The sequence below is a fragment of the Hippocampus guttulatus genome, chromosome 11 (genome assembly GCF_054856545.1).
Source record: "Hippocampus guttulatus isolate MCC_2025c chromosome 11, RoL_Hgut_1.0, whole genome shotgun sequence".
Taxonomy (NCBI): domain Eukaryota; kingdom Metazoa; phylum Chordata; class Actinopteri; order Syngnathiformes; family Syngnathidae; genus Hippocampus; species Hippocampus guttulatus.
In genome coordinates, this window is record NC_141271.1 from 20,515,551 (window position 1) to 20,541,915 (window position 26,365).

At 48.1% G+C, this 26,365-nt stretch overlaps 1 protein-coding gene across 3 annotated transcripts in view; it reads right to left on the bottom strand.

The window, feature by feature from the left end:
• The window catches only part of LOC147198593 (histone deacetylase 4-like), a 75,030-nt gene that overhangs the window by 35,604 nt on the left and 13,061 nt on the right, over positions 1-26,365 (bottom strand). The window contains exons 1-6 of one of the 3 annotated variants that reach the window (XM_086123146.1): positions 9,405-9,462; positions 4,612-4,809; positions 4,383-4,528; positions 3,390-3,540; positions 2,893-3,007; positions 2,183-2,301 (exon numbers count right to left, since the gene is read on the bottom strand). In XM_086123146.1, the coding sequence (XP_085979272.1) occupies positions 2,183-2,301; positions 2,893-3,007; positions 3,390-3,540; positions 4,383-4,528; positions 4,612-4,809; positions 9,405-9,408 (733 nt within the window). In that variant the 5' untranslated portion in view covers positions 9,409-9,462. Of the gene's footprint in view, positions 1-2,182; positions 2,302-2,886; positions 3,008-3,389; positions 3,541-4,382; positions 4,529-4,611; positions 4,810-9,404; positions 9,463-26,365 lie in introns of those variants that run through there. The other 2 variants (XM_086123145.1, XM_086123147.1) reach the window with 2 other exon arrangements.

A 26,365-nucleotide genomic window follows, 5' to 3' on the forward strand; every position in this document is an offset into this window, starting at 1 on the left:
CGGGTTTTTCGAGGAAAAGCAGCAGCAAGATGCGTACCGATCAATAGTTTGGCCCGAAACTCATCAGTCCAATTCCAAGAAACCGCAGCAGTATGCAAGGCAATTGATTTGGACAACGTGGATTTTGTCTCTTGCACATTTCTTCGAGTAACTCCGACCGAGCGAAGCCACTCTGCTTCGTTCTCGCCTTGTTGCGGTTCTACGTTGATATGATCTTTTCTTTCAAGCTAACAATGACAAATATAGCCAGGCCTCGCGGCTGCACGTCGGAGTGGTAAACAAGGGCGCACAAAAGAGCCGACTGACATTTTCCCCTCTGATGCTGAAAACTAAGCAGGCTTTCCTGTGACCCGACATGGTTCAAATGAGCGGCATCCACTGCTGGCCGTTCACAAAGCCCATTATGGTCAACAAATGAGGTGGGCGGTAGGGGGAAAAAAATGGGGGGGGGGGGGGTTCTCATTTACATTATACATACTTAAATATCAATAAGAGAGCAACGCATGAGTGGGCCAGTGTGCATATTTTGGAATCCATTATAAACGCCTACAATAACGCGGGAAGATCTGAGGTACTGTATCCATTGTGTACATGTCCTACAGGTCCGCCTTCAGCAAGCGGTTCTCAAAACCTCTCACAACCAACATTAAAGAGCAGTAGCGTAGTAGGCCTGGGTGTTCATCAATCTAAAAGAGAGGCCACTGCAACATTTCACAGTTTGGTGCAGAAGGAAGCGGTCAGCGACGAAGGTAAGTTTGCGTTCGGATTCATTTCTGCCTATTCCATCGCGAAGGCAGGTCAGGACGAAGCGCAAGTCTCACACCCAAAGAGCAGTCGAGAAATTGGATGAATGTCCTCAGAATGCAAAAATGAGCATGAAGCCGTTTTGTCTGTCGTGACCGATTGTCGAAAGCGGCGCCAGTAGAAGTCATTTCATCAATGAGTGACAGAAATGTCAGGCGTGCGCACGTGTGTGGGAGTGCGACAGCAAGCGAGGGCGTTGCGTCGTCCATGTCGGCCAGACGGACTTCCTGGAGCTGCATTCAAAGTGCTTCTCTGTTTGCTCAGAGGCAGTATAGCAAAGCCTCTCACAGAATTTGGACAATGCGCGCCTGTTGCACTTTTGCTGCATGTCTGAGCTCACTAGACAGAAAATAATTCCCCGCATATCTATAATTCACAAAGACATCGCTAAAATGGGTCACCGCTGGGGGTCGGTTGGGGTGAAAGAAAAAAAGCGTCACGCGTGACAGCGGCGTTCGTCAGAGGAGCGTGCAACTGGGGCGTCCTCTGTTCCTCGCTTCCTGTCGAGTGCCATTCATGGCGCTGATAATCGCGCCTTTGCTGACATTGAGCGCAAAATACAAACATAAATAAGGAGACCGGGAAATTGACCACATATGACAGCAAATGGCTGCCAATCCAGAGAAGCTGGAGCGGCAAGATGCGAAGCTGCCGATGGCGAGAAAATAATCACGTAACAATAGCCCGACCAGACTTAACAGACAGCGAGACGTGAGACATGAGAGCAAGGATGTTTCCCAAAGGCAAAGGCTGAGACAGGACAAGTCTATCGATGACGTCTGTGAGATTTGTCTGCATCTGTCTAAACACGACGAGAAAATAGGGATGGGCGAGACATCTAAAAATAAACTCGAAAATTGTTGCCACAAATTGTTTTCCATTTCTCGTATAGAAAAAAAAACAAATGACGTGACTCAAAACAAGTCTGGGGGGGGGGGGGGGGGGTTAATCTTGATGGTCGCTTTCAGGAAAAATAGTGCTTTAAAGGGGGCCCAAAAACTCCAAAGTTGGCCGCACCCTGGTACGGACCGCGCTTGCTTTTGCAAGTCGTACTAGCTAAGAGTCATCTGTCGGACGTCAGATCAGTTTGTCATGGCGTGCTAGCATGCTAGCTAGCACTACTGATGAGCTTCATGTCATTTAAATCCTCAATAAAGTGCTTTATGGAACATGGGTTCACCATTGTGTACATGTTAGATGTCTGTGTTGTTCCAGACCACAGTATAAAAAAAAAAAAAACAACTCAATGGAATACCAGTCTCAACTTTGCTGCCAACATCTACGGGCAATTACGAAAAAGTCAATGACTCGCACTGCTTGCGACCACAATCAGTCCCGAAGCCTACCCGGTTCGCTGTGAGACATGGCTCTTCCTTACCTGTTTTGCGGAGTGGGAAGTCGTCTTTTGAGTCGTACGTGCCCAGCACTGCGTGGTGGTATGCTGACATCATCGCTTGGGGAGGGGAGCTTTGATCCAGCGAACTGTGTTGGGTTTTCCTGGATGTTAAACAATCAGATGTGTGAGGTGCACCTTCACATCCATTCATCCTCAGAGACTCTCCAAGAAAACCACAAAAAGTGGCTTGATTTCTTTGGGTTCCATAAAACTGCACACTTCAATTCAAATGATTGAATGAAAACAGCCGTGGCAGCCCCGCCGATACAACTTGATTGTCTCAACTCATGCGCGCAAATCCGCCAGCGAGAAAGAAAGCTCGTCTCCGTCTGCAAGGTCGAATCGCAGCGTTATGACAAAGCCGTCACAACGGGGCTGAGGCGAATGAGACTCAAATGCATCATTTGCCTCCATCTCTTTCGGCTGCCAAGGAGGCAAACGTACGGCGCAAACAGCAGGGAATGACGTCACAAAGCTGAGAAACGGAAAGCACGTGTGAGAAAAGAAAGAAAGCCCTTTTTCAAACACCCACATTCACAAATCTGGCCTTTAAAAAAAAAACAAAAAAAAACTCGGCTATCAATCACTGACATCAACAAAAATTAAACGACTCTCAAAGGCGAGTGGGTGATGAGGGAGATTTGCAAGACGTACAAAGTACATCAGAAACGGCCGCCGACACTCACCCGTACCAGTAGCGGGGATCGTTGGACAGACAGTGGTTTAAGTTTCGCTGAGCCAAGGCTTTCTTCTTGTTCAGGACAAACTCTTGAAGTCGCATCTTGACCTCGGTGCTGGCCACCGCGCCTGATATCACACAGGGAGGAAGAGTGACGAACGGAGATCATCACGAATAGATTAGTGTTCTGCGGGCGCGGCAATATCCCGGCGTTTGAGCTTGGGAGAGTGACAGAAGACTCAGACAATCTGTACGTTGGTATGCAGGTACTAAGTGAATGTTCGTCATCACCTTTCATAAACTCTTGCTCGATGTGACAGATGTGGTGATTTAGACCACTATTGCATCCAATTAGTTTTTTTTCGTTGCTCTTCCAAATTGGCTCAACAACAATTTTCAGTCAGTCAGTATTACCCAAGCGATGGGCTGCGTGCGACTCTTCGAAAAAAAAGATTGAAAAATCCTCTTCCTACAAACGTGGCCTTTCGGCGCCTGTCGTGTCTAACTCACTTTCTTGGCCGCGCTCCTTGTTTTTGAGCTGCAGTAGCTTGTGTTCCCGGTGCTGCTTCTCCAACTGCTGCTCGTTGCGCTGCTGCTCCACCTTCCTCTGATGCTCCAGCAGCTCCTGCTGATGTTTCAACGTCATCAAATCCTGTTGGTGCTGTTGGGAGGGACAGAAAGAGACGACGGTTAAACCAAGGAGTTGCGTAATGTGTGTGCGTGGAGGGGGTGGGGTGGGGGAGGGGGGGGCGCAAACGATTCAAGGATTATGTTTTGGATGAAGTTGGGGAGGGGGGTGCGGGGAACAACTATGACATCTGCCGACAGCTGTCACGACAAACGCAACGCATAAAGTTGAGCTATATTGACAGCTGTTCAAACGAGTTAGTCGATGAATCGTTAATTGCTCGAGCCAAGTTATGACTTGACACGGTCGGAAACGCTGCATGTCCAAAAATTTCCAATTGTAATTTTTCTTTTCAAGTCAACCAAACTATCGGTCTCAACCGTCTCTTCTTCAGCCTGCAAGAGCCGTTCAACATTTTGTCACCTTAACATTGACAATAATGAGTGAAAAATAGGTTCGCTCCATTTGCGTTTGATTTTTTTTTTTGGGGGGGGGGCAGGAGGGTTTAAAAATGGATTGTCGTAATGCTTCGGTGAAGAAGGAAGCGGTCAGCCACGACGTTGCGCACGGATCCCTTTCCCCTCTCGCTTCAACTGCTTAGTCAGCTCATGGTTTTGATTCATTGCATCACTCGTGGCTTGAAGACCTTTGAACAAGAGTTTGGGAAGATGACGTAACCTCGGTTGTTTGCTTTTGCGAAGTAGTAAAAATCTCAGGGCGTCGCCAAGAGTGCAGACAGGCAGATTTTGTTGGAGCGAATGAAATTAGCCGCCGAACATCTATTTTGGCGTTAGCGCAGCACAGGATAGGACAGCGGGAAGGTCTTTTCAGCAAGTTGAACGACGGGGGTGGTTGGTAGACGGTCGTCAACTCACCTGGATGTGATCATGAAGCTGGGCTTCGTGTTGCCTGGACAGCTGTTCGTGCTGCCTCTGAAACTCGGCAATGAGTAACTGCCTCTGGAGCTGCTGTTTGTGTTTGAGAGCCACCAGCTCCTGCTGCAGCTGCTGCTCTTGGTGGCCTGCAAGAAAAAATAAAATAAAATGTCAGGCTCCGACCGCACGTAAATGGAGTCCTCATGGCTCAGGGATCAACAGTACTGACTAATGCACGGCCCATTGCTCGGCTCATTTGATGTGGGGCAAGCGGTGGAGGTGGGCGGCGCAGGGTGGGGCTGGGGGACTAAACCGTAGGGGGTCTGTTGGTGGTGGTGGTGGTGGTCAACCATCCGCAGGTCCATAGGGAGGATCGTTGTGGCCGTGGGGGGCACCGGCGCGGGCAGGGCTGCTGCGCTCACGTCAACTGGTTCAAAAAAAAAAAAAAAGAAAAAAAAAGGAAGAGTTAGAAGAGAAAACGATAACTTCTGGTGAAAGGTGAAAACGAAACATTTTGTCGACTAATTTTGAAATTTTTGTGGAAAAGGTCTTTTCAAGAAGCATTTCGAAAGACGACTGCAAATGATCTACTGTCAGGTGCCAAATTTTCCCAACTTGACCAAATGAATTCAGCCCCAAGTTTGGAAATGAGCTGCAGGCTGCGAGGCAGGCGTGCCGCTCACTGTTGCAGCGTACCGCCCGTCAGGAAGAACGCCTTTTTTGTTTTGGTTTTATTGTGTAAGAGCATTAGCTCCCAAAAAGTGGAAAGATACAACGTGCCGGTGACGACCGTGGGGCGGATATCACTCTTCTTTGATTTAGCTGGCATCTTAGCCTAAACTGGCGGCCGTGTACCGTAAACACGCTGGCTCTTTCATTTATTCACCGATACAAACCCAACCGAGGAGGGGGGGGGTGGGGGGGGGGGGAGAAGAAGAATCTCGGACGTGCACTTGACTTGAGTGATGAAATATGGCAGCGGAGAGCAAAAACAATCCCACTCCTACATGAGTTCTGCAGCGGAGATTTGCTGACACGCATACAGGGCTTACTGTCAGCGCGTGCGTGCGCATGCATGCGTGTGTGTGTGTCTTTCATTTTTGAGTCCAATGCAGATTTGTAGTGTGCTGTTGTGAAGTGCTGCTCAGGAGTGAGGAATAGCCGACATGGCAGAGACAAAAGCTAAATAAGAAATACTCCGTTGGTCACCATGGTAACGGCAAGGATGCTAGCCAGCGTGCCATTTGAATGAATCGGAAGCCATTATTTTTGTTAGTTTTTTTTTTTTTTTTAACGAGAGCGTACCGTCGCTTTGGTTGGCCTTCAAGCAGCTGACTCATCCGCATTGCAAGACGCGAGAACAATTTGATGGGTTGTTGATTGTCACTGCGGTATGCGCCGATGTCACGCCTGCTGTGAAAATGACTATTTCCCCATTAAAGACCGATGGCGGCATTATACGTTGCGCGGTTCGAGTTGTCATCTTATCGCACATGAGATTGGCGGCTGAGGATGAAAACCGCGGATGATCCATTTGAGACGGCGACCGACCGTGTTGATCTGTTCATCCTTTCTAGGGCGGCAGATTAGCTGCGAAATGTCCCAGCTGACTTGTGGCGAGAGAAGCGAGGTACACATTGGGAATGGTCTCCAGTCAATCGCAGGGCACGCATCGACAAACAGGCAGCCACAGTCACACTTCAGAGTCTTTTGTGAACAAAAGATTACTTCTGGGGCGAGAACCAGGGTACACCTTGGACAGGTCCGCACCCACACGCCTCCTGACGCACCGCAACAAAAAACTGCGACCTTATATCGGGGTTTGAGTGCGCAGATAGAGTGTATTGCATTGTATTCATTTCACTTCAACCGCAAAAACATGGCACGATTGTCAAGGAAGAAGTGGGTTGCCGCAAAAAGAGAGGCGAGCTAGACCCGGGACTGGTCGCCAGTCAATCGCAGGGCACATACTGATTAAACAAGCGGCCATTCACACGCACAACCACACTTCGGGACAATTCGCGGTCTTCAGTTCACCTCAATTTGCTCTTGGTGAGAGAACACCCTGGACTGGTCACCAATGCGGACACACACACACACAGCGGTCCCCAAAATATGCACGTTACACACCTTACATTTGAAGCGACAATGATTGCTCCCTTCTTCAGCGTCACTAAACATTTCGAAGCGGTCAGACTCAACCTCCGCGAATTCTGTTATCCGAACACCGAGATCAAATTCACGTGCGCATCATTCCGTTTCTCCCGCTCGAAACGGGACCCGGAGGGAGCCGCCTGCCGCCGCTAGTCAATATCTCCGACCCATTGGTGAGCCTCTTATCGCCCCGAGCAGTCGAGTGACCAATCGGCTGGCAAACATGCTTGCAGTTACTGTCGGAGCTAGCCTGCGACATGGTTGGTAGCGGGCAGCGTTTCAGCGAGGGAGGAAACTTGACACCCCGTCAACAGGACGGCAAGGAGGGAAGAAAGGGTGTGGCAGGACCAGACATGCTGGCGCATCAGTGCGTGTGCGCTTTATTTGTCAGGGGCATGCTTGGGATCTTGATACAGGGGGCGGGGTTATACTTTGGGGGCGGTCCCGAAATTTGAATAGGCAACAAGCTAATTTCATCAAGTGATAGCTGTAGTACCGATAATCTGCTTCGAAAATTGTCAGCGCCAACAATCGCAACATTTGGCAGAAAAGTCACCTATCTGTTATCTGCATCCCATACGATTTCAGAAGTTTTATGTTTCATCGACGGGTTTGGTCAATAATGAGTGAAGAAGCTTATGTTGTTGTTGTTGTTTTTTTTTTAATGGTGAAACTGTGAACAATTGCTCTCGGTGTGCAGAAATAAGACTCGGCACAGCAAACCAAAGTCTGTCACTAATGGCTCAGCTCTCACATCAGACGAAATTATTTCTGACCGTGTTTTGCATGCTCTCGCCCGAATGTTTAAAACGCATTAAAGCTGGCCTGTCAATCTCAAAAGATAACCAGAAGACAGAAGTCACAAGCGAGGACTCCACCCAACATCCTACAAATCAACTGCAGGTTGAAGAGGTTTTCACTTCTGTTGACACGCCGTCCGTCTCTTTGACTATTTTTATTCTTTATTTATTTCCCTAAGCCAACCACTTTTTGGGTTGATGGCGGCCTACACAACAAAAAACAAGAAAAAAAATATTGGTCACATAGCTTCCATTTCGAAAAGCAGGTGCTGCCCCCTGTACACGCAAAAGCGCCAGTCTTGGTCATGAGATATAGCCCCCAAGCTAGCAAAAAAAAAAAAAAAAAGGGATAAAAACAAACAGAAAAAAAAACTAACTTTTCTTTTTTTTGCACAGTCTCTCCACATATGCAGCATGTGGCATCCTAAATATTTTGTCTGGCAAGCAACGTAGATCTCTACATTTGGCTGGGTATCACACTGTTTAGATGGTAGTCCAAATGAGCCCAAAATGGAAGCAGGTCTGCTTGACAAATAGCAAAATGGCAAACACCATTTCCATCTCACTCAATAGCGCCACCTGGAAAGTTTTGGGAAAACAAAGAGCCCCCAACAAAGGTTTCATCCATCAGCAGAAAATAGGAAGGACCTGTAGACCATAAATGTACTTCTGACTTTGGGTTAGTTAAGTGTTAGCGTCTTCTCCATGCTCCTTGCGAGTGTTTTCATTTTGTACGTGTATGTTTGACTGTTCAATGAACAGCCGAGAGTGCAGCAGCGAGTATCGTGCTCCGAGTTTTTTCCCCTTTCCAGAAAGCTTACCGGTATTCACATTTTGCCCCGTGACAACCCCAAAAAACAACAAACCAACAGCTTGCAGCTCATAAATTTTGAAAGGAAGGCCACGAGCTGGTCACGGTAATAATAATAACAACAACTTATGTAATTTAGGGTTCAGCACCTTGCCCAAGGACACTGACAGTTGGAATGGGGAATCGAACATCAGACCCTTCGGTCACTGGACAACCCATTGGACCAACTGAGCCGCAGCCACTCGGGCGGCACCGTGTGAGTAGACAAAGCAAACAATTGCCACTCACCTCCAGTATGGAGCATTTCGAGCAGGGGTGCCCAAGTCCGGTCCTGGAGAGCCCCTAGCCAGCCTGTTTTGTCTTTGTCCGTCTGCCGCCTCCAACACATTCGATTCGATTGCTCAAGCTCGCTAGCGGGGCTTCTGTAACGCTTACTCGTGAGCTGATCATTTGAATCAGGTGTGTTGGAGGAAGGGGGACATGTCGAAGAGGTCGGATAGGGGCTCCCGAGGACCACACTTGCGCACCACCGGTATTAGAGCCTTCAATGAAGCAAACATGCATGTTTTGAAAATGTAACTTGAGAAAGGGAGAACATGCAAACTCTGGGAATCGAAACCCTCGAACCTGAGAACTGTAAGGTGCGGTGCAACACTAATTGGCCGTGCTTGGCGAGAGAGCAAACATCTCAACTTATTTTTCAACTTTTTTAAATTAATGTTTTTACGTAAATGCCGAGAAAAACAAGACAGGGGACAGATGAATTCTCAGCCTAAACTTTTGCACATACGCGAACGAACATACACGAGCACAAACAATCCCGTGGGGGCGGCGCAGATGCGACCTCTGCCATCTGTTCCATTCACTTGAATGGCGCGTTGTGTCGTGTGAGGAGCGTCTCCGGACACCGGGACCATTCAAGAAACACGCTCACTCGACTCGAGGCCGCCCCGCACGCCCACGTAGCAAATGAGCACGCGCGCACAGCGACTCGCCCGACCGCAGCGAAAACGCGGCCGGCGGTGAGATCGCAGTCAAGCGCGGCAACGCGCCGAACAACAACACGACGGTGGCAAGAGAAGCCCCAAGTCCACGTTGACTCGGGCGCAACGCACACAAGTCAAGTCGGGAGGTCCGGGAACGGTTGAGCGAGCGCTCCGAACACACACACACACACGCACACACACACACGCACACACACACACACACACACACACTTCCATTGCATACGGAACAATAACAAGAGGATCTTCTTACCCATCAGTTGCGCTTCCGCGGGGCAAACGGGAGTAGAGTGTTTACTGCGAGCCTCCCACCCCCCCCCCCCCCCCAAAAAAATCACAAGTCAAACTAGGAAGCGAAGTCCGCAAAAAAAAAAAAAACGCGCGCACACAAGAGATAAATGTTGTTTTCCTGGTGGGAAGGGAGTGAGAGCTCTTTCCCACTCCGAGTGTCTCTCGTCTGTCTCGGTTTTCCCTGACCGACGCGCTGACTGGCTCGGGTCTGCCCTCCAGCTGCCTCGCTCTCCTCCCCTCCCTCCCTCCACCGACTGCCTGCCCGCCTCCCCTCTCCCTCTTCCTCTCCCTCCCTCCCTCTCTCTCTCTCTCTCTCTTTCCAGGAATTTATTTCCACATTTCCCCCCCCATTCTCTGTAAGGGGAATATATAATGAATACTTCTCAGTGTTTTCTTAAGGATTTTTTTTTGGGGGGGCATGTAAAATAAATAAATCACTAAATCAATCAAAAACGAGCGCTGCCAGTTGGCCATCCCTGGTCTCTACACTCCCACAGTGTGTCAACTCGCTGAAGTTTGAATATGAAATGAACAGATGGCACTGGTCTATTTTCCCTGACATTTTTTTTAGACTGAAAGTGGAGATTTTTATAGCATCGTGTGAGTGTTTTGAAGTGATGCCTGCCTAGGTGCCTGTCATTTTGCAATTTGAAAGCGGAACGAGTGTTGAAGACATTTCCCGCGTGTGCAATGACTTTTCAACATGATTAAAGAATGTTGGGACAGGGTCTTAAACGATAAAAGACAGGGGGCGGGGGGGTTCTCCGATTTTCACCGATCGCAGGTGGGTCTGGCAAGAAAAAAAAAGTATAAAAAAGATATCCGCCAACATACAGTAATTGAAAATGTGTCCGCGAGTTGCCAAAAATACGCAACGTGTTTCGATTAGTCAAACACGTTTGCGGTGTTGCGAAAAAAAAAATCTGGTCGTGGCACAACGTGCGTATCGGCCTGTTTTGGAGCTATTTTTGAAGTCAGAAGGTTTTCTACGACGGGTAAACACACACACAAACACCTGGCATCGAAAAAAAGGGCCCGTTATCAGCGCGATGTGCGCCGCTGACGTCAAAGCCTTACCTAAGCTTCATGACCTCGATAAGAGCCCAAATCGTGTGCAAAGCCCCTCTTCATTTTTAGAACAGGGACGAGACCCGGCGGGGGGGGGGGGGGGGGGTGGAGGGCAATGACCCCACGTGGCCGAGGAGCGAGCAGCCAGACCGCGAGGGTAAACGGCCGCATATAGGGAAGCATTCGAACACGGTCAAAGATCAGGGCAGATTATCGATGCAGCTCAATGCACCTTGAAAACCATGCGGAGAGTTTTTGATACCTTCATTCATTTTTTTTTTTCCCACTGGGTTACTAAATTTTTTCTCGTATCCATTTAAAAACTCAGGAACCACGAGGTGGCACGGTGGGAAACCGGTGAAATTTGGGTTTCCTCGCTGCCACGCGAATGAACACTGGTGTCAAACTCAAGGCCCCGGGACCAGATCTGGCCCGCCACACCTTTTTATGTGGCCCGCGAAAGCAAATCATGCATGTCAACTTGCGTGATGCTTGCTAAAATCTCGACCAAAATGTAAAATTCTCATATGTAATAAATATGAGACACATTTTCTTGTAACCAAACCCCTCATTACAGTAGTTGAATAAACTGTTCGTATTGACTTTTTTATTTGGTTTCAGTCATAACGGCCCTCCAAAGGAAACGGAAACTAAAATGCGGCCCACGACATAAATGAATTTGACGCGCCTGTCCTAAAGTGAGGGCACCTTGTCGACGCCGAAGATTTGGAGGCGGGCTTGTGCCATTACTCGCATCAGCCGGCAAGAGAACCAGACGAGACGATAAGTGAGCATATCCCAGATAAATCTCTCATGTAGTTATCTGCATGAGAGCCGGCGTGCGTGCATGCGTGCGTGTGCATTCAATAATGCATGCGGCATAATGATTTCATGGCTTTTCCAAGTACGCAGCGTGGCGGCCGGGCAGACAGGACCGATGAATAAATCATGCACGGCATCGGCCTCGTAACGTACACACAAACGCGGCGGGCCCGGCGTGCTAGCAGCTCGTCCCGTGGGTGAAAATGGGTCGAAAACGTCAACTTTGATTTTGAGACACCTTAAATTCATCTTTGTCTTCCTCTGCTTGGAGACCAAAAAGGAAAAAGGACGGGGGGAGGATTTTCTTTCATCCGCGTCCCCCCAATAATTACATATAATAATAATAATAATAATAATAATTACATACAGGGACTCCAAAAAACGGGAGCTACCGTGTCATTTATTATTGATTCGCGTTATTTATAATACACACGCACTCTTGTTGCAACATGCTAGTCAACCCCCCCCCCCCAATTTTTTCGCATGCTGTCCCGCTGCTACTTGACTTTTTAAAAATTAAATATCTTCATTTCAGAAGAAAAACAAGAGTTGTCATGGATGCCCCACCCATCAATTTAGTACGAAACCATCTTTTGACAAAGATGATAACTACACATTCGTTCATTCTGTGACCAATGATTCAAAACGCGTATGGCAAAGCTTGTTTTGAAATTGAAATGAATGGAAATGACATTGATCCATTCCAGCCAATAGATAACACATATCGGAATATAAAGAATGTAAAGAATGATCGTTTTTTTGCAATATGGCTCCTTTTGGTACGCAGGACAGGCACAAACGGAGAAAACTTTCACAGCTCAGTGAGTCAGTCAACTGCAATCGCGTTGATTGTTTTTCATTGAAGAGAAAGAAAATATGCCAGTGAGTCCAGTGGACCCCTCAATTCCGGGGGAACGACGAATAGAAAAAATCTGTGAATAATTGATGCTCACTGTAGTGGCCATTACAAAAAAAAAAAAAAAAATGCATTTCTCCTATCAGCTACAGTATCGGGGGGTGGGGGGGAGTACAGCAAATAAGCATATGCGGTTGTGTTCTGATATTGCGTTTATACATGTGTTGCTGCATCGTTTTTGTTCATTAACATTAAACTGCTACATTGATGTGATTCATTAATTTTTTGGGGGGTGGGGGGGAGTTTCCCCAAATACAGAATGTGTCCTTGTCTTGATTTGATGTTTTGTTTCAGAGTAAATGTGAGAGTGGCAACAAATAACATAAAGAATTACTCGCTCGCTCTCTCTCTCTCTCTCTCTGCCAAACTACTGCCTGTCCTTGTCCATCACACTGATGGACTTCAATACAGTCTGTGAATATAAAAGCCCAAAACTGCTTAGTTGAAAGCGGGCCAAATCTTTGTCCTGTTCTTGAGCGAGGAACTCCCTTCATTCATATTTCACACGCTCTCCTTCCATGGTAATGCCTTCCGGGGTCTGTGCCGAGCTTGCAATAGAGCGAGAGCCATTAGCTGCAGGGCGGTGATGCCGGCATCCCCCCCCCCACGCCCTGCCCATTTCTTCCAAAGCACTTCCGCTCCTACGGGGCCCTCCGTGAACCCATTTCTTTTGGAGGACAACCTCAAAAGGCGCAGCAGACAAGAGCATTCTACCAAAAGAAATGGCAATACGCCATCAATCACAAAGCTGAACGCACATGAAGTCGCCATACAAAATGATTTATTGATGTATTTATTCCGTTTTGGGTAAAACGCGTTGCTTCGCTTTTCATTTCTCTTCTTCAAATGGAAGCCCACCGTTCAATGCCACAGAAGAACAGATTCTTCAAGTAGGCCCGGTTTGCCCGTGAGATTCAGTTTCGTAAACCGGTGAAATGACGAACGGATCCCTGAACGCGGCGGCGGTGCGTCGCTTTGGATCTGCAAGTAGCACAGCTTTTGAGGTGAAGACCGTGATTAGGCGGCAAATCGCAGCTTGTCACGTCGTATGAGGGAGAGAAGACTGGAGTTGAAGCACCTCAACTCGAGTATGCATATGGATGATAGAATCCAAGTAGGTGCTGCGGTAGGAAGTCGAAGGCGTGTGTTGACGACGCAGCGAATGGCGAAAACCGTGACGTTCAACTCGAGCCGGGCATCTTTCTCATCTGCAAATCAATTTGTATTTTGCCAACATAAGCGCTTTCTTGTTCTCGCGTGCAATGACGTGAGCACAACGGCAAAATTGTGCACAAAAGCGTGTTTTGCGCATACAGTACAAGAACGTGTTTTGTCACTTTGGGCGGACTCGCGGAATGAACAAATTGCAATTAAGAGGAGCTTTGTGCAGCACAGAGTGATGAAGAATTTCAGGGGAGTTCAGATTTGCGTTTCCTCAACTGGGCGAGTGCTCAAATATAGCTCAGGGCCATTAGACAGGAAGGAATCCTCTTTCTGGACTGCGCATGTGCTACTCGTGGCGTCTGTGGTCCACAAGGCCAGCCAAATGGTTGGGAACGTAAAGCAAAAGGTCTAAAGCCAGAAGTGGTCATCCATTATACAGTAGATGGCTCGCGGAAGACTGCTGGCCATCCATACGGTGCCGCTCGCGCTCTTAAAAGCCTTTACGAAAGCGTACCTCTTGCATAAAGCAGCCGGAGGAAGTGAAAGAGCGCCGAGGAACGGCCGCAGTCAAACGTAGACGATATACCTCGCCCGCGCGTTGACCTGACACTTGCACGCAAAGAGAAACCGCAAGACCCGCAGACGAGCGGGACGGACGGAGATTGGCCAATATGATCGTCGAATGGCGACCGCTCGGGCACAGAAAGAAGGAGCGCTAAAACTTTGGACAGCAGAAAGCTCAAGCATCCTTTCCATCAAATTTGACAGCAAACTCGCCAGTGGGAAAAATGTAGGGATGACTGCTCCGGGAAATAACACAGGAATGAAATCAAAGAAGGCAGAGGGTGGGGAAAAAAAAAAAATCACAAAGATGGTCAATTGCGTGACCGTCCGCCTGCCAAACGCAAATCTGATCAAATCCATTGATTTTCCTTTTGGGCGGAGAAGAGGGCTTGCCAGTGACGGCAGTTCGCATTTGGAGCAAATTAGGGGGACATATGGCGCGCTCGCACCACCCCCTCCTGTTTTACTGTGCCGGTAGAAGAGCAGGAAAGCTTGAAAGAGTGCAAAAATATGGACGCAGGCAAAATGATTGGGACCCTTCGCTGACAGAAGTGATGACCGAAAAAAACAGACTCAAGTATCAAGAAAATAAAGGCGTTACTGAAAAAAAAAGTGTTGCTTTTGAATTTGAAGAAGCGTCACTAAAACTGGCCTGGACGAAAAGGAGGCCAATCTTACCCGAACGCACCGGCGCCCTGAGATACGAGTTGCATATTTTGTTCCGTGACTACTCAAGACAATCGTATTTCAAATCAGCTTTTGCCGGTGAAAGGAATGGCGGCGACAAAACTGCTCATTTGAGGTAGATGAGTGAATTTTCAACACCAGTGAATCTTTGTTGCGTGCTGAGGTGCGGTTGCAGTACGTCAACTTTTGCCGTCTATCGTTGAGATGAGTGGTGTCCAAACTACGGCCCCGGGGGCCATTTGCGGCCCGCCGTTCATTTTTCAGCGGCCCGCGAAATGACAAAAAAAAATTGTATACTACCAAAAATGACATTTGATGTGGGGCACAAGGTTAGTTCAAACAAGTGGGGGTGGGGGCGCTGGATGTGGAAATGGGATGCGGCTGCTGTTAAGTGCAGAGCAGGATCTATTCTGGAGATCGTTGGCTGTCGGTCACCCCAAAACTTGGAAAAATCACAAACTATTTGCCTGAACACCATGAACAGAAAGCCGATGAACAACACAAAAATGATCTAGAATTGCTTCCTTGACCGACTTCAGCATGTTTGAAAAAGTTGACGGATTTTAAAGTGGCCCTTCCATCCTTCCATTTTTCTGTAGGCGGCCCTCAAATGACAACGTTTGGACACCCCTGCTCGAGATCCCCCTCCCGAATAATAATCGTATTGATTATCCTGATTTCAATATCTATCAAAAACGATTGTGATGTTTTTTTAATTTTTTCCCGTAATTGTCCAGCCCGAACGCAAACGAGCACTTAACTAAGGCCTCGTCAGACCGGCGGAGTGCTCAGAGCCAGACTTGTTTTTGTCTTCCAGCAGAGCAGACAATGTTTTAGCCTACTTTGTCTGCTCCACTGCCATTATTCTGACAGCTGGGTGCACACACGCGCGCACTCGTCGTGTGTGTGTGTGTGTGTGTGTGTGTGCGCGCGCACATTGACATGAAGGTCACAACCTCCAGCTATAATTAGGTAGTGATAAATTGCTGTTTTAACATTGGAAGTCTAATCTGTCACTGTTTTGAAAAGTTTTAGCCTCGCATCAGAATACACCTTAAAGTAAGAATGGTAATATGTATGTGTGTGTGTGTGTGTGTGTGAGTTGTGCAGACAAGAGGTAGCTGCCACTGAATGCTGCCTACACCAAACTGGCAGCAGACACGGAGCTCCATGCCAGGTCAGGGAGTGTGTGGGTGTGGCATTGGGTTTCTGTGGGCCCATCTGGAGCTCTGGCAAGCAGGCCCGGGGGGCAACGCCCCCCCCCCCCCCACCACCCCCTTCCCCGTCCGTGTTCAAATGGCAGGTTTTGGTGAATTACAAACAAGACCAGGAAATAATTTCGCTACCGTTTGAAGTGTCCTGTAACCTGTTCAAGTCAAATGGGGGGGCCGGGGGGATCTTTTTGGTGAGGAGCTAAAAATAAAAGTTAAATGATGTGGTTGCACAAGTGTGCACACCCTTTCGCGACACGATTGTGTGAAAACCGTTTGCGTTTTCATGACTGTGACGTGGCCAAGTGGCACACCTCAGGAGTCGCAAAAAAAACAAACAGTTCTTTACATTCAATTTAATTGTGTCGAGACTTTTTTTTAAAAAAAAATAGAGAGTCATTTTTTTAAAATCATTATTTAAAAATTGGTTTGTTTTTTTTGAAGAAGACTGGAGCTAATTAATGAGTTTTCCGGAAAGCTGAAGATGATCACATGATAGAAATAAATAGACAAGAACCTCACTTTATAATGTCGGATGTAAAAAGGATTAATTCAGAGAACTTCCCTCAAAAGACTCCAGTGAGGCAGAAGCCTGGCTGGCGGCCTTAATGTGGTCACGGTGAGCTCTGAAACCCACCACAAACTTAAAAAAAAGGGGGGCTGGGGGGTGGTCTAAATTGTTGCCAGGAAATTAGGGTTGGCCATTGGGGTGAAAACGTTTTTTTGGTCTCTGTCACAAATAAATAAATTGATCACAGTCCAGCGGACGGCCATCTACCAACTCATTTATGAAAGCGAACGTGGCAAAATGAGCAAAGTGACTTTTCAGCGGTGGCCGATCGCTTCTGTAAATAGTCGCAGAGAGCCGCTCGGCCGGCGCGGCTTTGCAAAGGCGGCGTTTTGCTCCTTCCATTTACAAGTTGCGTCACTTAAAATAATCCCAAATATTGACACACCGTGCAGCTGCGAGCGACGCTCTGACAAACGCGCACGCACGTCAACACGCAGAAGTTTCAGCGCCACTCGGCTCAGTGGGCCGGGACGTTTGCCAGCTGTTCGTTGAGTTGGCGTCGTTTCTTTTTCAGTGATCTCGCCGGCAGATATTCCGTTTGGTTTGGTTTGGTTTGGAAAAGCTCGGGGAGCTGGATTCCTGTCGCAACAGGCCCGCTTCAAGCGCGCGCCATGGCTGCTGTTGGCCTTTTTAAGATGAAGACGCATGGACTGTCGACAATTAGACAAGTACGGTGACTGCGGAGTTTGCCGTTTGCCAATTCACCACGTTTTTTTTTTTCTAGAAATAGAGTACTGATAGCCGGTAACGGCTTGATAGCGACCCTATTTCAGTGTATTGGGTAGTCGTTCGGAAAGGTGGCCGATACCAGCCACTGATACTTCCATCCATCCATTTTCCGAACCGCTTGATCCTCACCAGGGTCGCGGGGGGTGCTGGAGCCTATGCCAGCCGTCTTCGGGCAGTAGGCGGGGGACACCCTGAATCAGTTGCCAGCCAATCGCAGGGCACACAGAGACGAACAACCATCCACGCCCACACTCACACCTAGGGACAATTTAGAGCTTCCAATCAACCTGCCATGCATGTTTTTGGAATGTGGGAGGAAACCGGAGCACCCGGAGAAAACCCACGCAGGCCCGGGGAGAACATGCGAACTCCACACAGGGAGGCCGGAGCTGGAATCGAACCCGGTACCTCTGCACTGTGAAGCCGACGTGCTAACCACTGGACTACCGGGCCGCCCTCCACTGATACTTGAGGGGGGAAAAAAAAATCTGACATCAAGTATTGTGGCGGTTTGCCCCTGGGGCAACTCATCGTGTGTACCAGAGTGAAAGAAAGAAAGAGCTTAGTTAGATAATTATCTGTCATTGGATGGATTAAAATTGTATGTGTCAGTAGCACAAGTGGTACTGGCACGCAGTATTTTATTTTATATATATATATATATGCGCGTGTGTAAATAATAAGTAAATAATGATGTGTGGCTCTCTTCTCGCCTGTCTAGTTTCTTCTCCCACCTTCCTCCTCAATCCCTGCAGCATCTGTGCTCTGATCGCTAGCTATGTGTCAGTGGTGTGTGGGCTGCTGCTAATTTGTGCAGAGTGGGAGAAAGCTTTTTGGGCATGTGGCAAAAGTGTATTTTAAGCCGCACAATTGCATTCTCACAGGCAGGTGCGCACGCATGCACACACACACGCACGCACACACATGCACACACATGCACACACTTTGTGTCTGGTCTCCTGTTTTGAGGGCCTGGCCTAATGTCACATGCGTGTTCACGAAAACAAACAGATGCCCCAACCCACATTCACATGTTGTAAAACAGGAAGGCACAGGCTGGCAGTTCTGATTGTGATGTGATCGAAACGCAGGGGGCGCTTACTCCAAACGACAGGGTGGACACGAGATGAAAAAAAATGGAATGTATTGTACACGATTAAAATGACATGTTTAGTTGAATAACTTGCGGTGTCGAAATTTGCTTGATTTTGACGGCCGAGCATACAGTCGACGTTTCCCAAGACGAGGCGACCGCGGCATTTCCGCGAGGGTGGCTTGAGTGTTTATTTATGAGTCACGCGCATGACGAGATAGATCATAAACAGACTGGCCGGACGGGGCGACCCACGGCCGCATGCACGTTGCCGGGGGGGGGGGAAGCTACGCGATGTACATATTCCAGCCATATTGTCTGTGGAGGTACATTACGTTTGCGTGCGTGACACGTGACCATACATGCGATGAGCAGCGTTAGCCATCTGTTGCATCGATGCCTTATCAGTATTTCCGCCGCCACATGGGACGAGCATACCACACGTGGGACGACTGCATGCTCATCAGGCAGCATCATTCCACAAGTGGAGCAACACCTCTCATTTATTTAAAAAAAAAAGAAAAAAAAAGTGAAGTGGTGTCAGAAATCGCAACATTTTCCAGAGTGAAAATGTGTTGATCGTAAACGTTCAAACGATGGACGGTCGTGGCAATATTATTGAGCCGTTCGACGTCGACCCTATTAAAAATATTCCGACGATCCGCTCGGATCGATGGCGGGGATCGAGAGAGGTACAAATGGACCGTGGATAACCTCGGTGGCACCCCCTGGTGTGCAAGGCCTGACCAGACCTGCAAAAACCACACCTTATGACACGAAACCAACACGCCCGACGAGCCGCGACAGTAATAATAATAATAATAATAGATTTTATTTATAAGCGCCTTTCAAGACACCCAAGGACACTTTACAATAACAAAAAACACAAAACAATACGGGTTGAGCAGCGGCAGCCAAAACGCGCCAGCGTTCACAGTCTGCCCTTTTATTTGATATCCCGGAAACGTTGGACTTCTTCGACTCATCTTGAGGCTTTGCTGGACCTTTGCCAAACGTGTAAATATGCATTGCTGATTGTTGCTGTGGATACGCGTCTGTTAGAAATTCATCTGTTTCACCAAAGTTCCACTTGCACAGGGTGCACCCTAACTCTCGAAAGAAATTAGCTGAATGTTCCGAGAGTGTCAAATAAAATATATATTTTTTATCGTCTATTGTTGCGCATGCGTGTAAAGCCGTTTAGTTTTTTCCGACCATTGTTCACTAAAACCGCAATACAATTCAATCGGTCTTTGTTTCTCATTTAAGCTTCCGCAGCCGAACCGAACGGTCCATTGAGGTAACGTACATGATAAAATAATGATAAATTATCCCTCCAAAGTGTGAGATGGGAGCTCGCTAAAGGCAATTTGCTGGCCCAAATTGGAGACGAGCAGCACTTTGAAAGGTGAACATGTGTTGTGCAAACACAATGGCCACCTTTGCCAGCCCCCCCCCCACTGAAGTCAGACAAGGGGAGGGAAAATGTGAGCGGACCATGTGCCGTGTCACACACGTGACCAAGCAGCAGACCAGAAAATACACACCGAGGCTACACGTTTTGTGGGCTTGCTAGGCGCTATTTTCAGCCCGAGCAGACTGCGGCATGATTAATACATGGCCCAAGGAGGGACGGGATTAAATATTCACATCTTGCGCACCGACACACAAAACGCGCAGCTCGGAATGTCACGTTTCAAGCCAAAGTTGGACTCCTTTGTTTTCCCCGTCCCGCGTGAACAAATAACACAAACGCACAACAGACGACTTGCTACGATCGAGCGGAACATGGGCGACGGTGCCGCTTTGCATCCGAGCGTGCGCATCGGTGGGGTGATGGCGGCAGATGGCCCAAAGGCAATAACAGAACCAGAAGGAAACACACACGTGCAAGTACCCGCGAAGTATTGCGACTCATCGCTCGATCGCCGTGAAGTCATTCATTGGCAGCCGTTTTGAGCAACCTCGCAACACCCGCGGAATATCGGCTCCGTCGGAAGCCAAGCAAAGCAGAGATTCTTTGTTTCGTTCACTTGCTGTCCGAATCGGCAGTCGAACATGCGTCATCCAAAACACCCGGTTTCTGGCCCAAAAGCAGAGAAAACGAGCCGAACGGCGACCTCGATGGCAATGCCGTCTGCTTTAGCTGCACCGCAAAATGCCAAAACGGTAAGTTCAGGACTGACCAGGGGCTGATTCTCCACCGTTACTCTCATAAGAGATACAATTTCACATTCATTTGTCTGAAAATTATGTACGGTACTACAATAACAACAAAAATGGTTTGGTTCTTCATGTCTTTCATATAGTGAAATGCAATGAAATGAAAAAGTTGGCTTTTTTTTTTCTCACGCTCGATATGTCCCTTGTTTCAGGAAAGCAGCAACGTAACTTTTTTTTTTTTGTGAGCCGCTGTATAATAAACTGCATGAGACACATCTGCCGGTAATCGGTGTGTATAAACCGTACGTAGAGGATATCTGTTGCTAGAAAAAAAACACCACCACCAGGTAGGCTAAGATAAGACTTTCTTGCGGAGAGACATACGTGCTCGCCACACGGAAAAAGGAACGGCGGCCGATGCCGAGTGAGCGACGACTGGCGAGGAGACAAATTGGCGGCGAAGCGGGACGCAGACGTGGCCCATCCTGTCCATACGTGCCGAGTGTGCGGCGGTGAGACGAGCTCCACGTTCGCAGGAAGGACATTGAAGGAGGTGCCTTTTATGCAGATTATGCGTTGCATCAGCCCATTGAAAAGAGTGAAGAGGGACAGATCGCGGGGGTTTTTTTTGTGGTGAAGGTTCGGAGTCGGCGTGACGGTGTGCCAACCCGGGCAACCTGTCCGTTTCAAGACAACCCAGTCTGGTCGTCTGCCGCTGGAGGCCGTGCCAACTGTGCCATCCCGTCTCCTCCAAAATGGCCCTTCTGCCGCAAGTAAACCGAGCCAGCGGTGAGAGGGTGCCAGCCACACCGACCCGCCGCCGCTTTCAAACACAGACGCAAGGATCACCACCGAGGCGTTGCGATTAAAAGTCAACAACCTCCCGCCTTGTCTCCAAAGCTCTAAAAAGTGCCTCATTTGCCACAAGCGGCTATCTTTGTCGCGTCTGTACGGTGGACCGTTCCTTTCGCGTCGAGAAACATTCACTGGTTGTTTCTAAACTCGTTTCTTTTTTCACGACAGCACTTTGAAACGAGCATCCGTGCCTCGGTTACATCTTGGCTGGACGACTGCAATGCGCTTTATTTCAGAGTCTAGCGGCGCTCCTTCAAGAGTCTCCAGTTGCTCCACGATGCTGCTGCCCGCTCCTAAGTGGAGCTTGTCGGAGGAAGCGCATACAGTAGCTCACTCTCTGGCCTCCCTTCACCGGATCTCTGGTATTTCTGATATTTCAAACTAAAATGCCAAATTAAAAAAGGAAATCCGAAGAAGTCGGAACACTATCAAATAAACGTGACACCGCGCTGCTAATGTACTCTCGCAAAAGTCAGCCACGAGGCTCATTCACAGCATTGACATGTGGTCTGGCGGCCAGCGGGGAACACCGGCTAGCAACATGTGGCAACTGGAAGCATCTGAGATAGCCGAGACCAAAACATGGCAATGTTTGAGTGTCAAAAAGAAAAGTCAACAGAAACGTCCCGTGACCTGTGCAGAGCGGCGGAAGGGGTCAGCGGGAAGACAGAAGGGCCTCCCTGTTCGGTTAGCACATGTGGACATCACATGGTGCAGATTCCACTTTGTCGCCACGTCATATAGCAGAATCGTCGGATTGACGCAGACGTACGGGGAAGGCATGCCGAGTAAGGCAAAAGAAGGGTCGAGTAAAAATGGTTGTGAGTCGTATCGTTTTGTACAAAGAGGTATTATGGCATCATATCGAATTCGATTTAGGATGAAACCAGCAATTCATATCGCCCTGCGTTAAAACTGTTCCGAGGATGTACGTTGCACATCCTTGGCAGGTGTCGCAACAAAGGCGGCGAGTCAGAACTCGGCAGCCAAACGTACGCAGCACACAGGCTGCGCATTTCATCAGTGTTTTTTTTGGGGGGGGGGGGGGGGATCCTTTTCAACACTGGAGGACTAGCAAAGATCAGAGGCAGGGGCTCCGACAATATGGCCCGATGACGCGCGTACACTCGCGCGCTCCAAATGGAACAAAGTACGAAATGAGCGAGGGCATTTCCAGACGAACGCAAACTTGACGGCTTTTCGTACAATAAGCCAGAGCGTCCGCAGTCATTAGGGAGGAATTTATTCCATGTGGCTCCCTCTGACGTCAATCTGATGCCTTCTCACTTTGCCCGCCCGCAGCTTTGTGAATGTTTAGCGTTGGGCTACTTTTGGCAAAGCTCCTCGACCGACGTGCCGGGTGAGGTTTGGGGGGGGGGGGCTTGGATGGGGTTTCTTTGCTCGTTTTCAAAAGGCAGCCCGGATCGGCAGACATTCGGCCCTCCCGCCCATCGGTACTCCACTGACGAATGCACGTTCGGCGCAGCAGCAGGCAGTCAGGGGGTCGCTTTTAGAACAACACTCCACATCTGCACGGCTTAGAGAGCAAATGTGGACTGGCTAACACAGTTCGGATTGGGCGGCTCTACAATTCATGGTTCTCAAATTGATCCATGCGTCCTTTTATTGTACTCGATTTAAAGGGGACATTTGGTTGAAAATTGATTTGAAACCGCTTGGATACTATGTACTATGTACTATTAGCTTTAGAATTTCGAAGGCAGCGTCGAATACCCATAAAAATTCTGAGGGATCTTTTTTTTTCTTTTTTTCATTGCTTGGACACAAACACAGTGGTGCCTTGAGATATAAGTGACCCGACACTGCATCATTCGCTCCATTTATTTATGTATTTATTTATTTGGCTTTGACTTGCAAGCAAAAACTTGCGATATGAGTGCCGGACAAAGGCAGTGGACTCAACTCGATTCTCCGCAAACAGCACCAAAAAAAAAAAAAAAAAAAAAAAAAAAAAAAAATACATTACAAACTTTTTGGGGGTTGGAGTGGACAGATTCTCAACTCAACTAAACTCAACTGTATTTCTAGAGCATCGCCGCATGCAAAGTAGAGCAACTAACATATCCAACATTTCGAGGCAGCATTTTTCGTGGGCTCTCGGGAGTGCCTCCCCGCCAGTCAAGTGTGACATTCAACACCCGAGAAAATACGTTGTTGTGTACGGATGGTAAAAAACGTTTTTCGTGTCTTGAAACCTTTTCAGGATAAATTCGCCTCGGCGGATCCATATGGTGAAGGATCACATTTTGGTACATGGAAAACCTTCATTAATTGATCTGAAAATCTCAGATGCCAGTGAGAGCAAAAAGAAGAAGATGAAGAGCTTTTTGTCTTTATCCCCGGCTTAAAATCGAAAGGCTATTAAGAGCTTGCCGATTGTGCAAACAATCTGCTCCTCTATTTTAAATATGTCCACCAGAGCATTTCCGCGTTGCCAAATCATCCGCAACGATGCGACGTACACTAAATCATCAATTCCGGTGACTCCGTGGCTTTCGCAATAAGTTAACACGCGCCCGGCGACATCAAGCGCAAGCCAGCATCTGCTCCGCAGAGACCGAGACGAGCGGAACGACAATCGACGTGAAAATAAAGACGCGAGTGTCCCGCGTCGAGCGCCATGTCACAAAAATAAGACTCGAGGGATTATCTGCACTGATACTGAGTCACTCCGGTTGACGCGGGAGTTTACGGCGGCATTACAAGCAAGCCGATGCCGAGTGGATTGTGCTGTCATTACGATTATTGCGGAGATAATCCATCCGACTGGAGCGTGCGCTTCGTAACTTCACCAAGTGTCCCGTTTGCGCAAGTATGTCACAGAAGCGTTCTAACCGCAGTGACTGATGGAAAACATCAAACTACGAGCTGACGTCACGCGGTGTCGCGAGTGGAAATGAATCCATCCGCCTTCCTTACCTTCGTGGCTGGCCGCTTCCTTCTGTACCAAAGCGTAACAGCCATCCATTTTTACAAAACGAGATTACACAAATGCAGCTAACCTGATTAGTTTCACTCATGATTATGGGGGGGGGGGGCTTCCAGACTTTCGATCTTGCCGCAGAGCGTTTGACACTTCTCAGACAGGTCAAGTATCCAGATTAGTTCTTTTACATCCGATAAATTGGTTAATAAGAAGTGAAAATGACAGACAATGTCGGGACAGACCAATACTGTGGATTTGTGCCAAAATGAAACCGACCATATTTGGACATACGAGGTTTCCGCCTGAATGCGACGATATGCAGGAAAACCGCCAAAGACGAGCAGAATTCGTGACAATAGTGGAATACCAATCTGGTCTCATGTGAAAACACATGAAGAAAAAAAAATCCTCCGCAGATCAGCATTCTAAAAATAAAAGCCACAATTCATCAATTTTCTTGAGCACTTGTTAAAAAGAAAAAAACAACAACAACAATCTAACCTGCTAGGCGCTGTGAACCCGATGAGGGCAAAATGGATGTATTTAAGTTAGACTGAAGCATTTAATCATTCAAAACTAGATAATCAATGACCAACTATTATTGCTCACTCTATATTTGGGCTGGATTGGAATTCTTCCTGAAAAAAATGAAAGATGTTCTTGGCACCATCCCTCCATCTGAAGGGAACATGAGGGGATACTTGCTTTGGGCTTAGTTTGTTTGTTTTTTTCTCGCGCGTACGTGCCAACTTCGGGTTTGCCTGAGCTTCTTTTCTGAGCCGTGCGAGTGGATTGGTCGTTCCCATGCCATCTGATGTCAACAAGCTTCATCAGCAGCATTAATCCACTCCACAAAGTCCCCTTTTCGGGGGAACCTCTGACAAGGACAGCGAGGCGATTGAGGGAGGGAGACGCTTTTCCCCCCCCCCCACTTTTTGCTGAGTGACTCATGGCGGCAGAGAGAGGAAAAAAAAAAAGGGAGTCACAAAATTAACACAAGGACGGAACACGGAGTTCCGATACAAATGTAAATTAAGTACGAGGTCGAAATGCGAAGACATTTAAAAAAAAATAAAAATATAAAAAAAATAATCATCATAACAACCACTCAAATCCTCGAGTGTCCACTTTGGTGGACGCTTTCTTTTCCTCCGGAGTCAATTAGAGCGGGGATAAAAACGCTTTAAGGTCAATCTGTGCGCCGGCGTCCTCCGGTAAGATGTCCATTAAGCGAGCTCATCTTTCATTCGGCAGGCGCGTCTCGGAGCGGGCCGACCCGAGAGGAGGCCGTGCTGAGATGACGCCGCTGTCAACAACGCCGGCGCGGCCATTACTTTCCAGGCGACGACAGCTTAATTGTAAGATTTGGCTTCGAAAATGGAGGCTTTCAGAAGGAAGTGGAGCGGCCACAACTGTTAATTAGACACGAGTCATCCGAAGAAGACAAAACGCGGGGACACGGGGGGGGTTGGGGGGGGGGGGGGTAGGCATAGCGTCGGGCTCGGCTTGCAAGATTCAAACTAAGACAGTTGCAAGAGACACAATTCGGATTGAAATCGAGAGTCCCGAAAATAATCTCCAATGTGAATGACAACAATCTGAGGCCATGTCATTGGCGAGTGTCGATCAACAAGCAAGCAGCGGGATGCTTTCTTTTGGAAACGGGGCGTCCATTTTCTTCGGCTGCGCCGCGCTCTTGTTTTGGTGCGCGGCCACGGTTTATTTGCGCCAGACAAAAGAGGTGGGGGGCCCCTTTAGATCCGTGCTTACAACAAAATGCCCTTTGTGTACCGAATTAATGTGTGAATACATCTGTGAGAGGGGAAAAATATTGGCAGGGGAGAACAGGGCCGCTTGTGTCTATTAATAGTGTCTATAAATAGATTTTTTTAACTGCTATTATTTGCGTGTACCGAGTACCATTTTAATTGTTGTTTTTAAGGTCGGTGAACGAACCTTGTTTAAAAAAACGAGAGATGGCCGTTAACTCATTCACTCCCAAAGACGTTTTTAAACGTCTTTTCAGACTTGGTCCAGAATTGGCTGGTACTGAATGAGTTAAAAGTAAGCGGTTTCAATCTCATGTTCCGACTACGGTCCTTAAAGCCACGGTCGGAAGCGCACGTTGTCAGC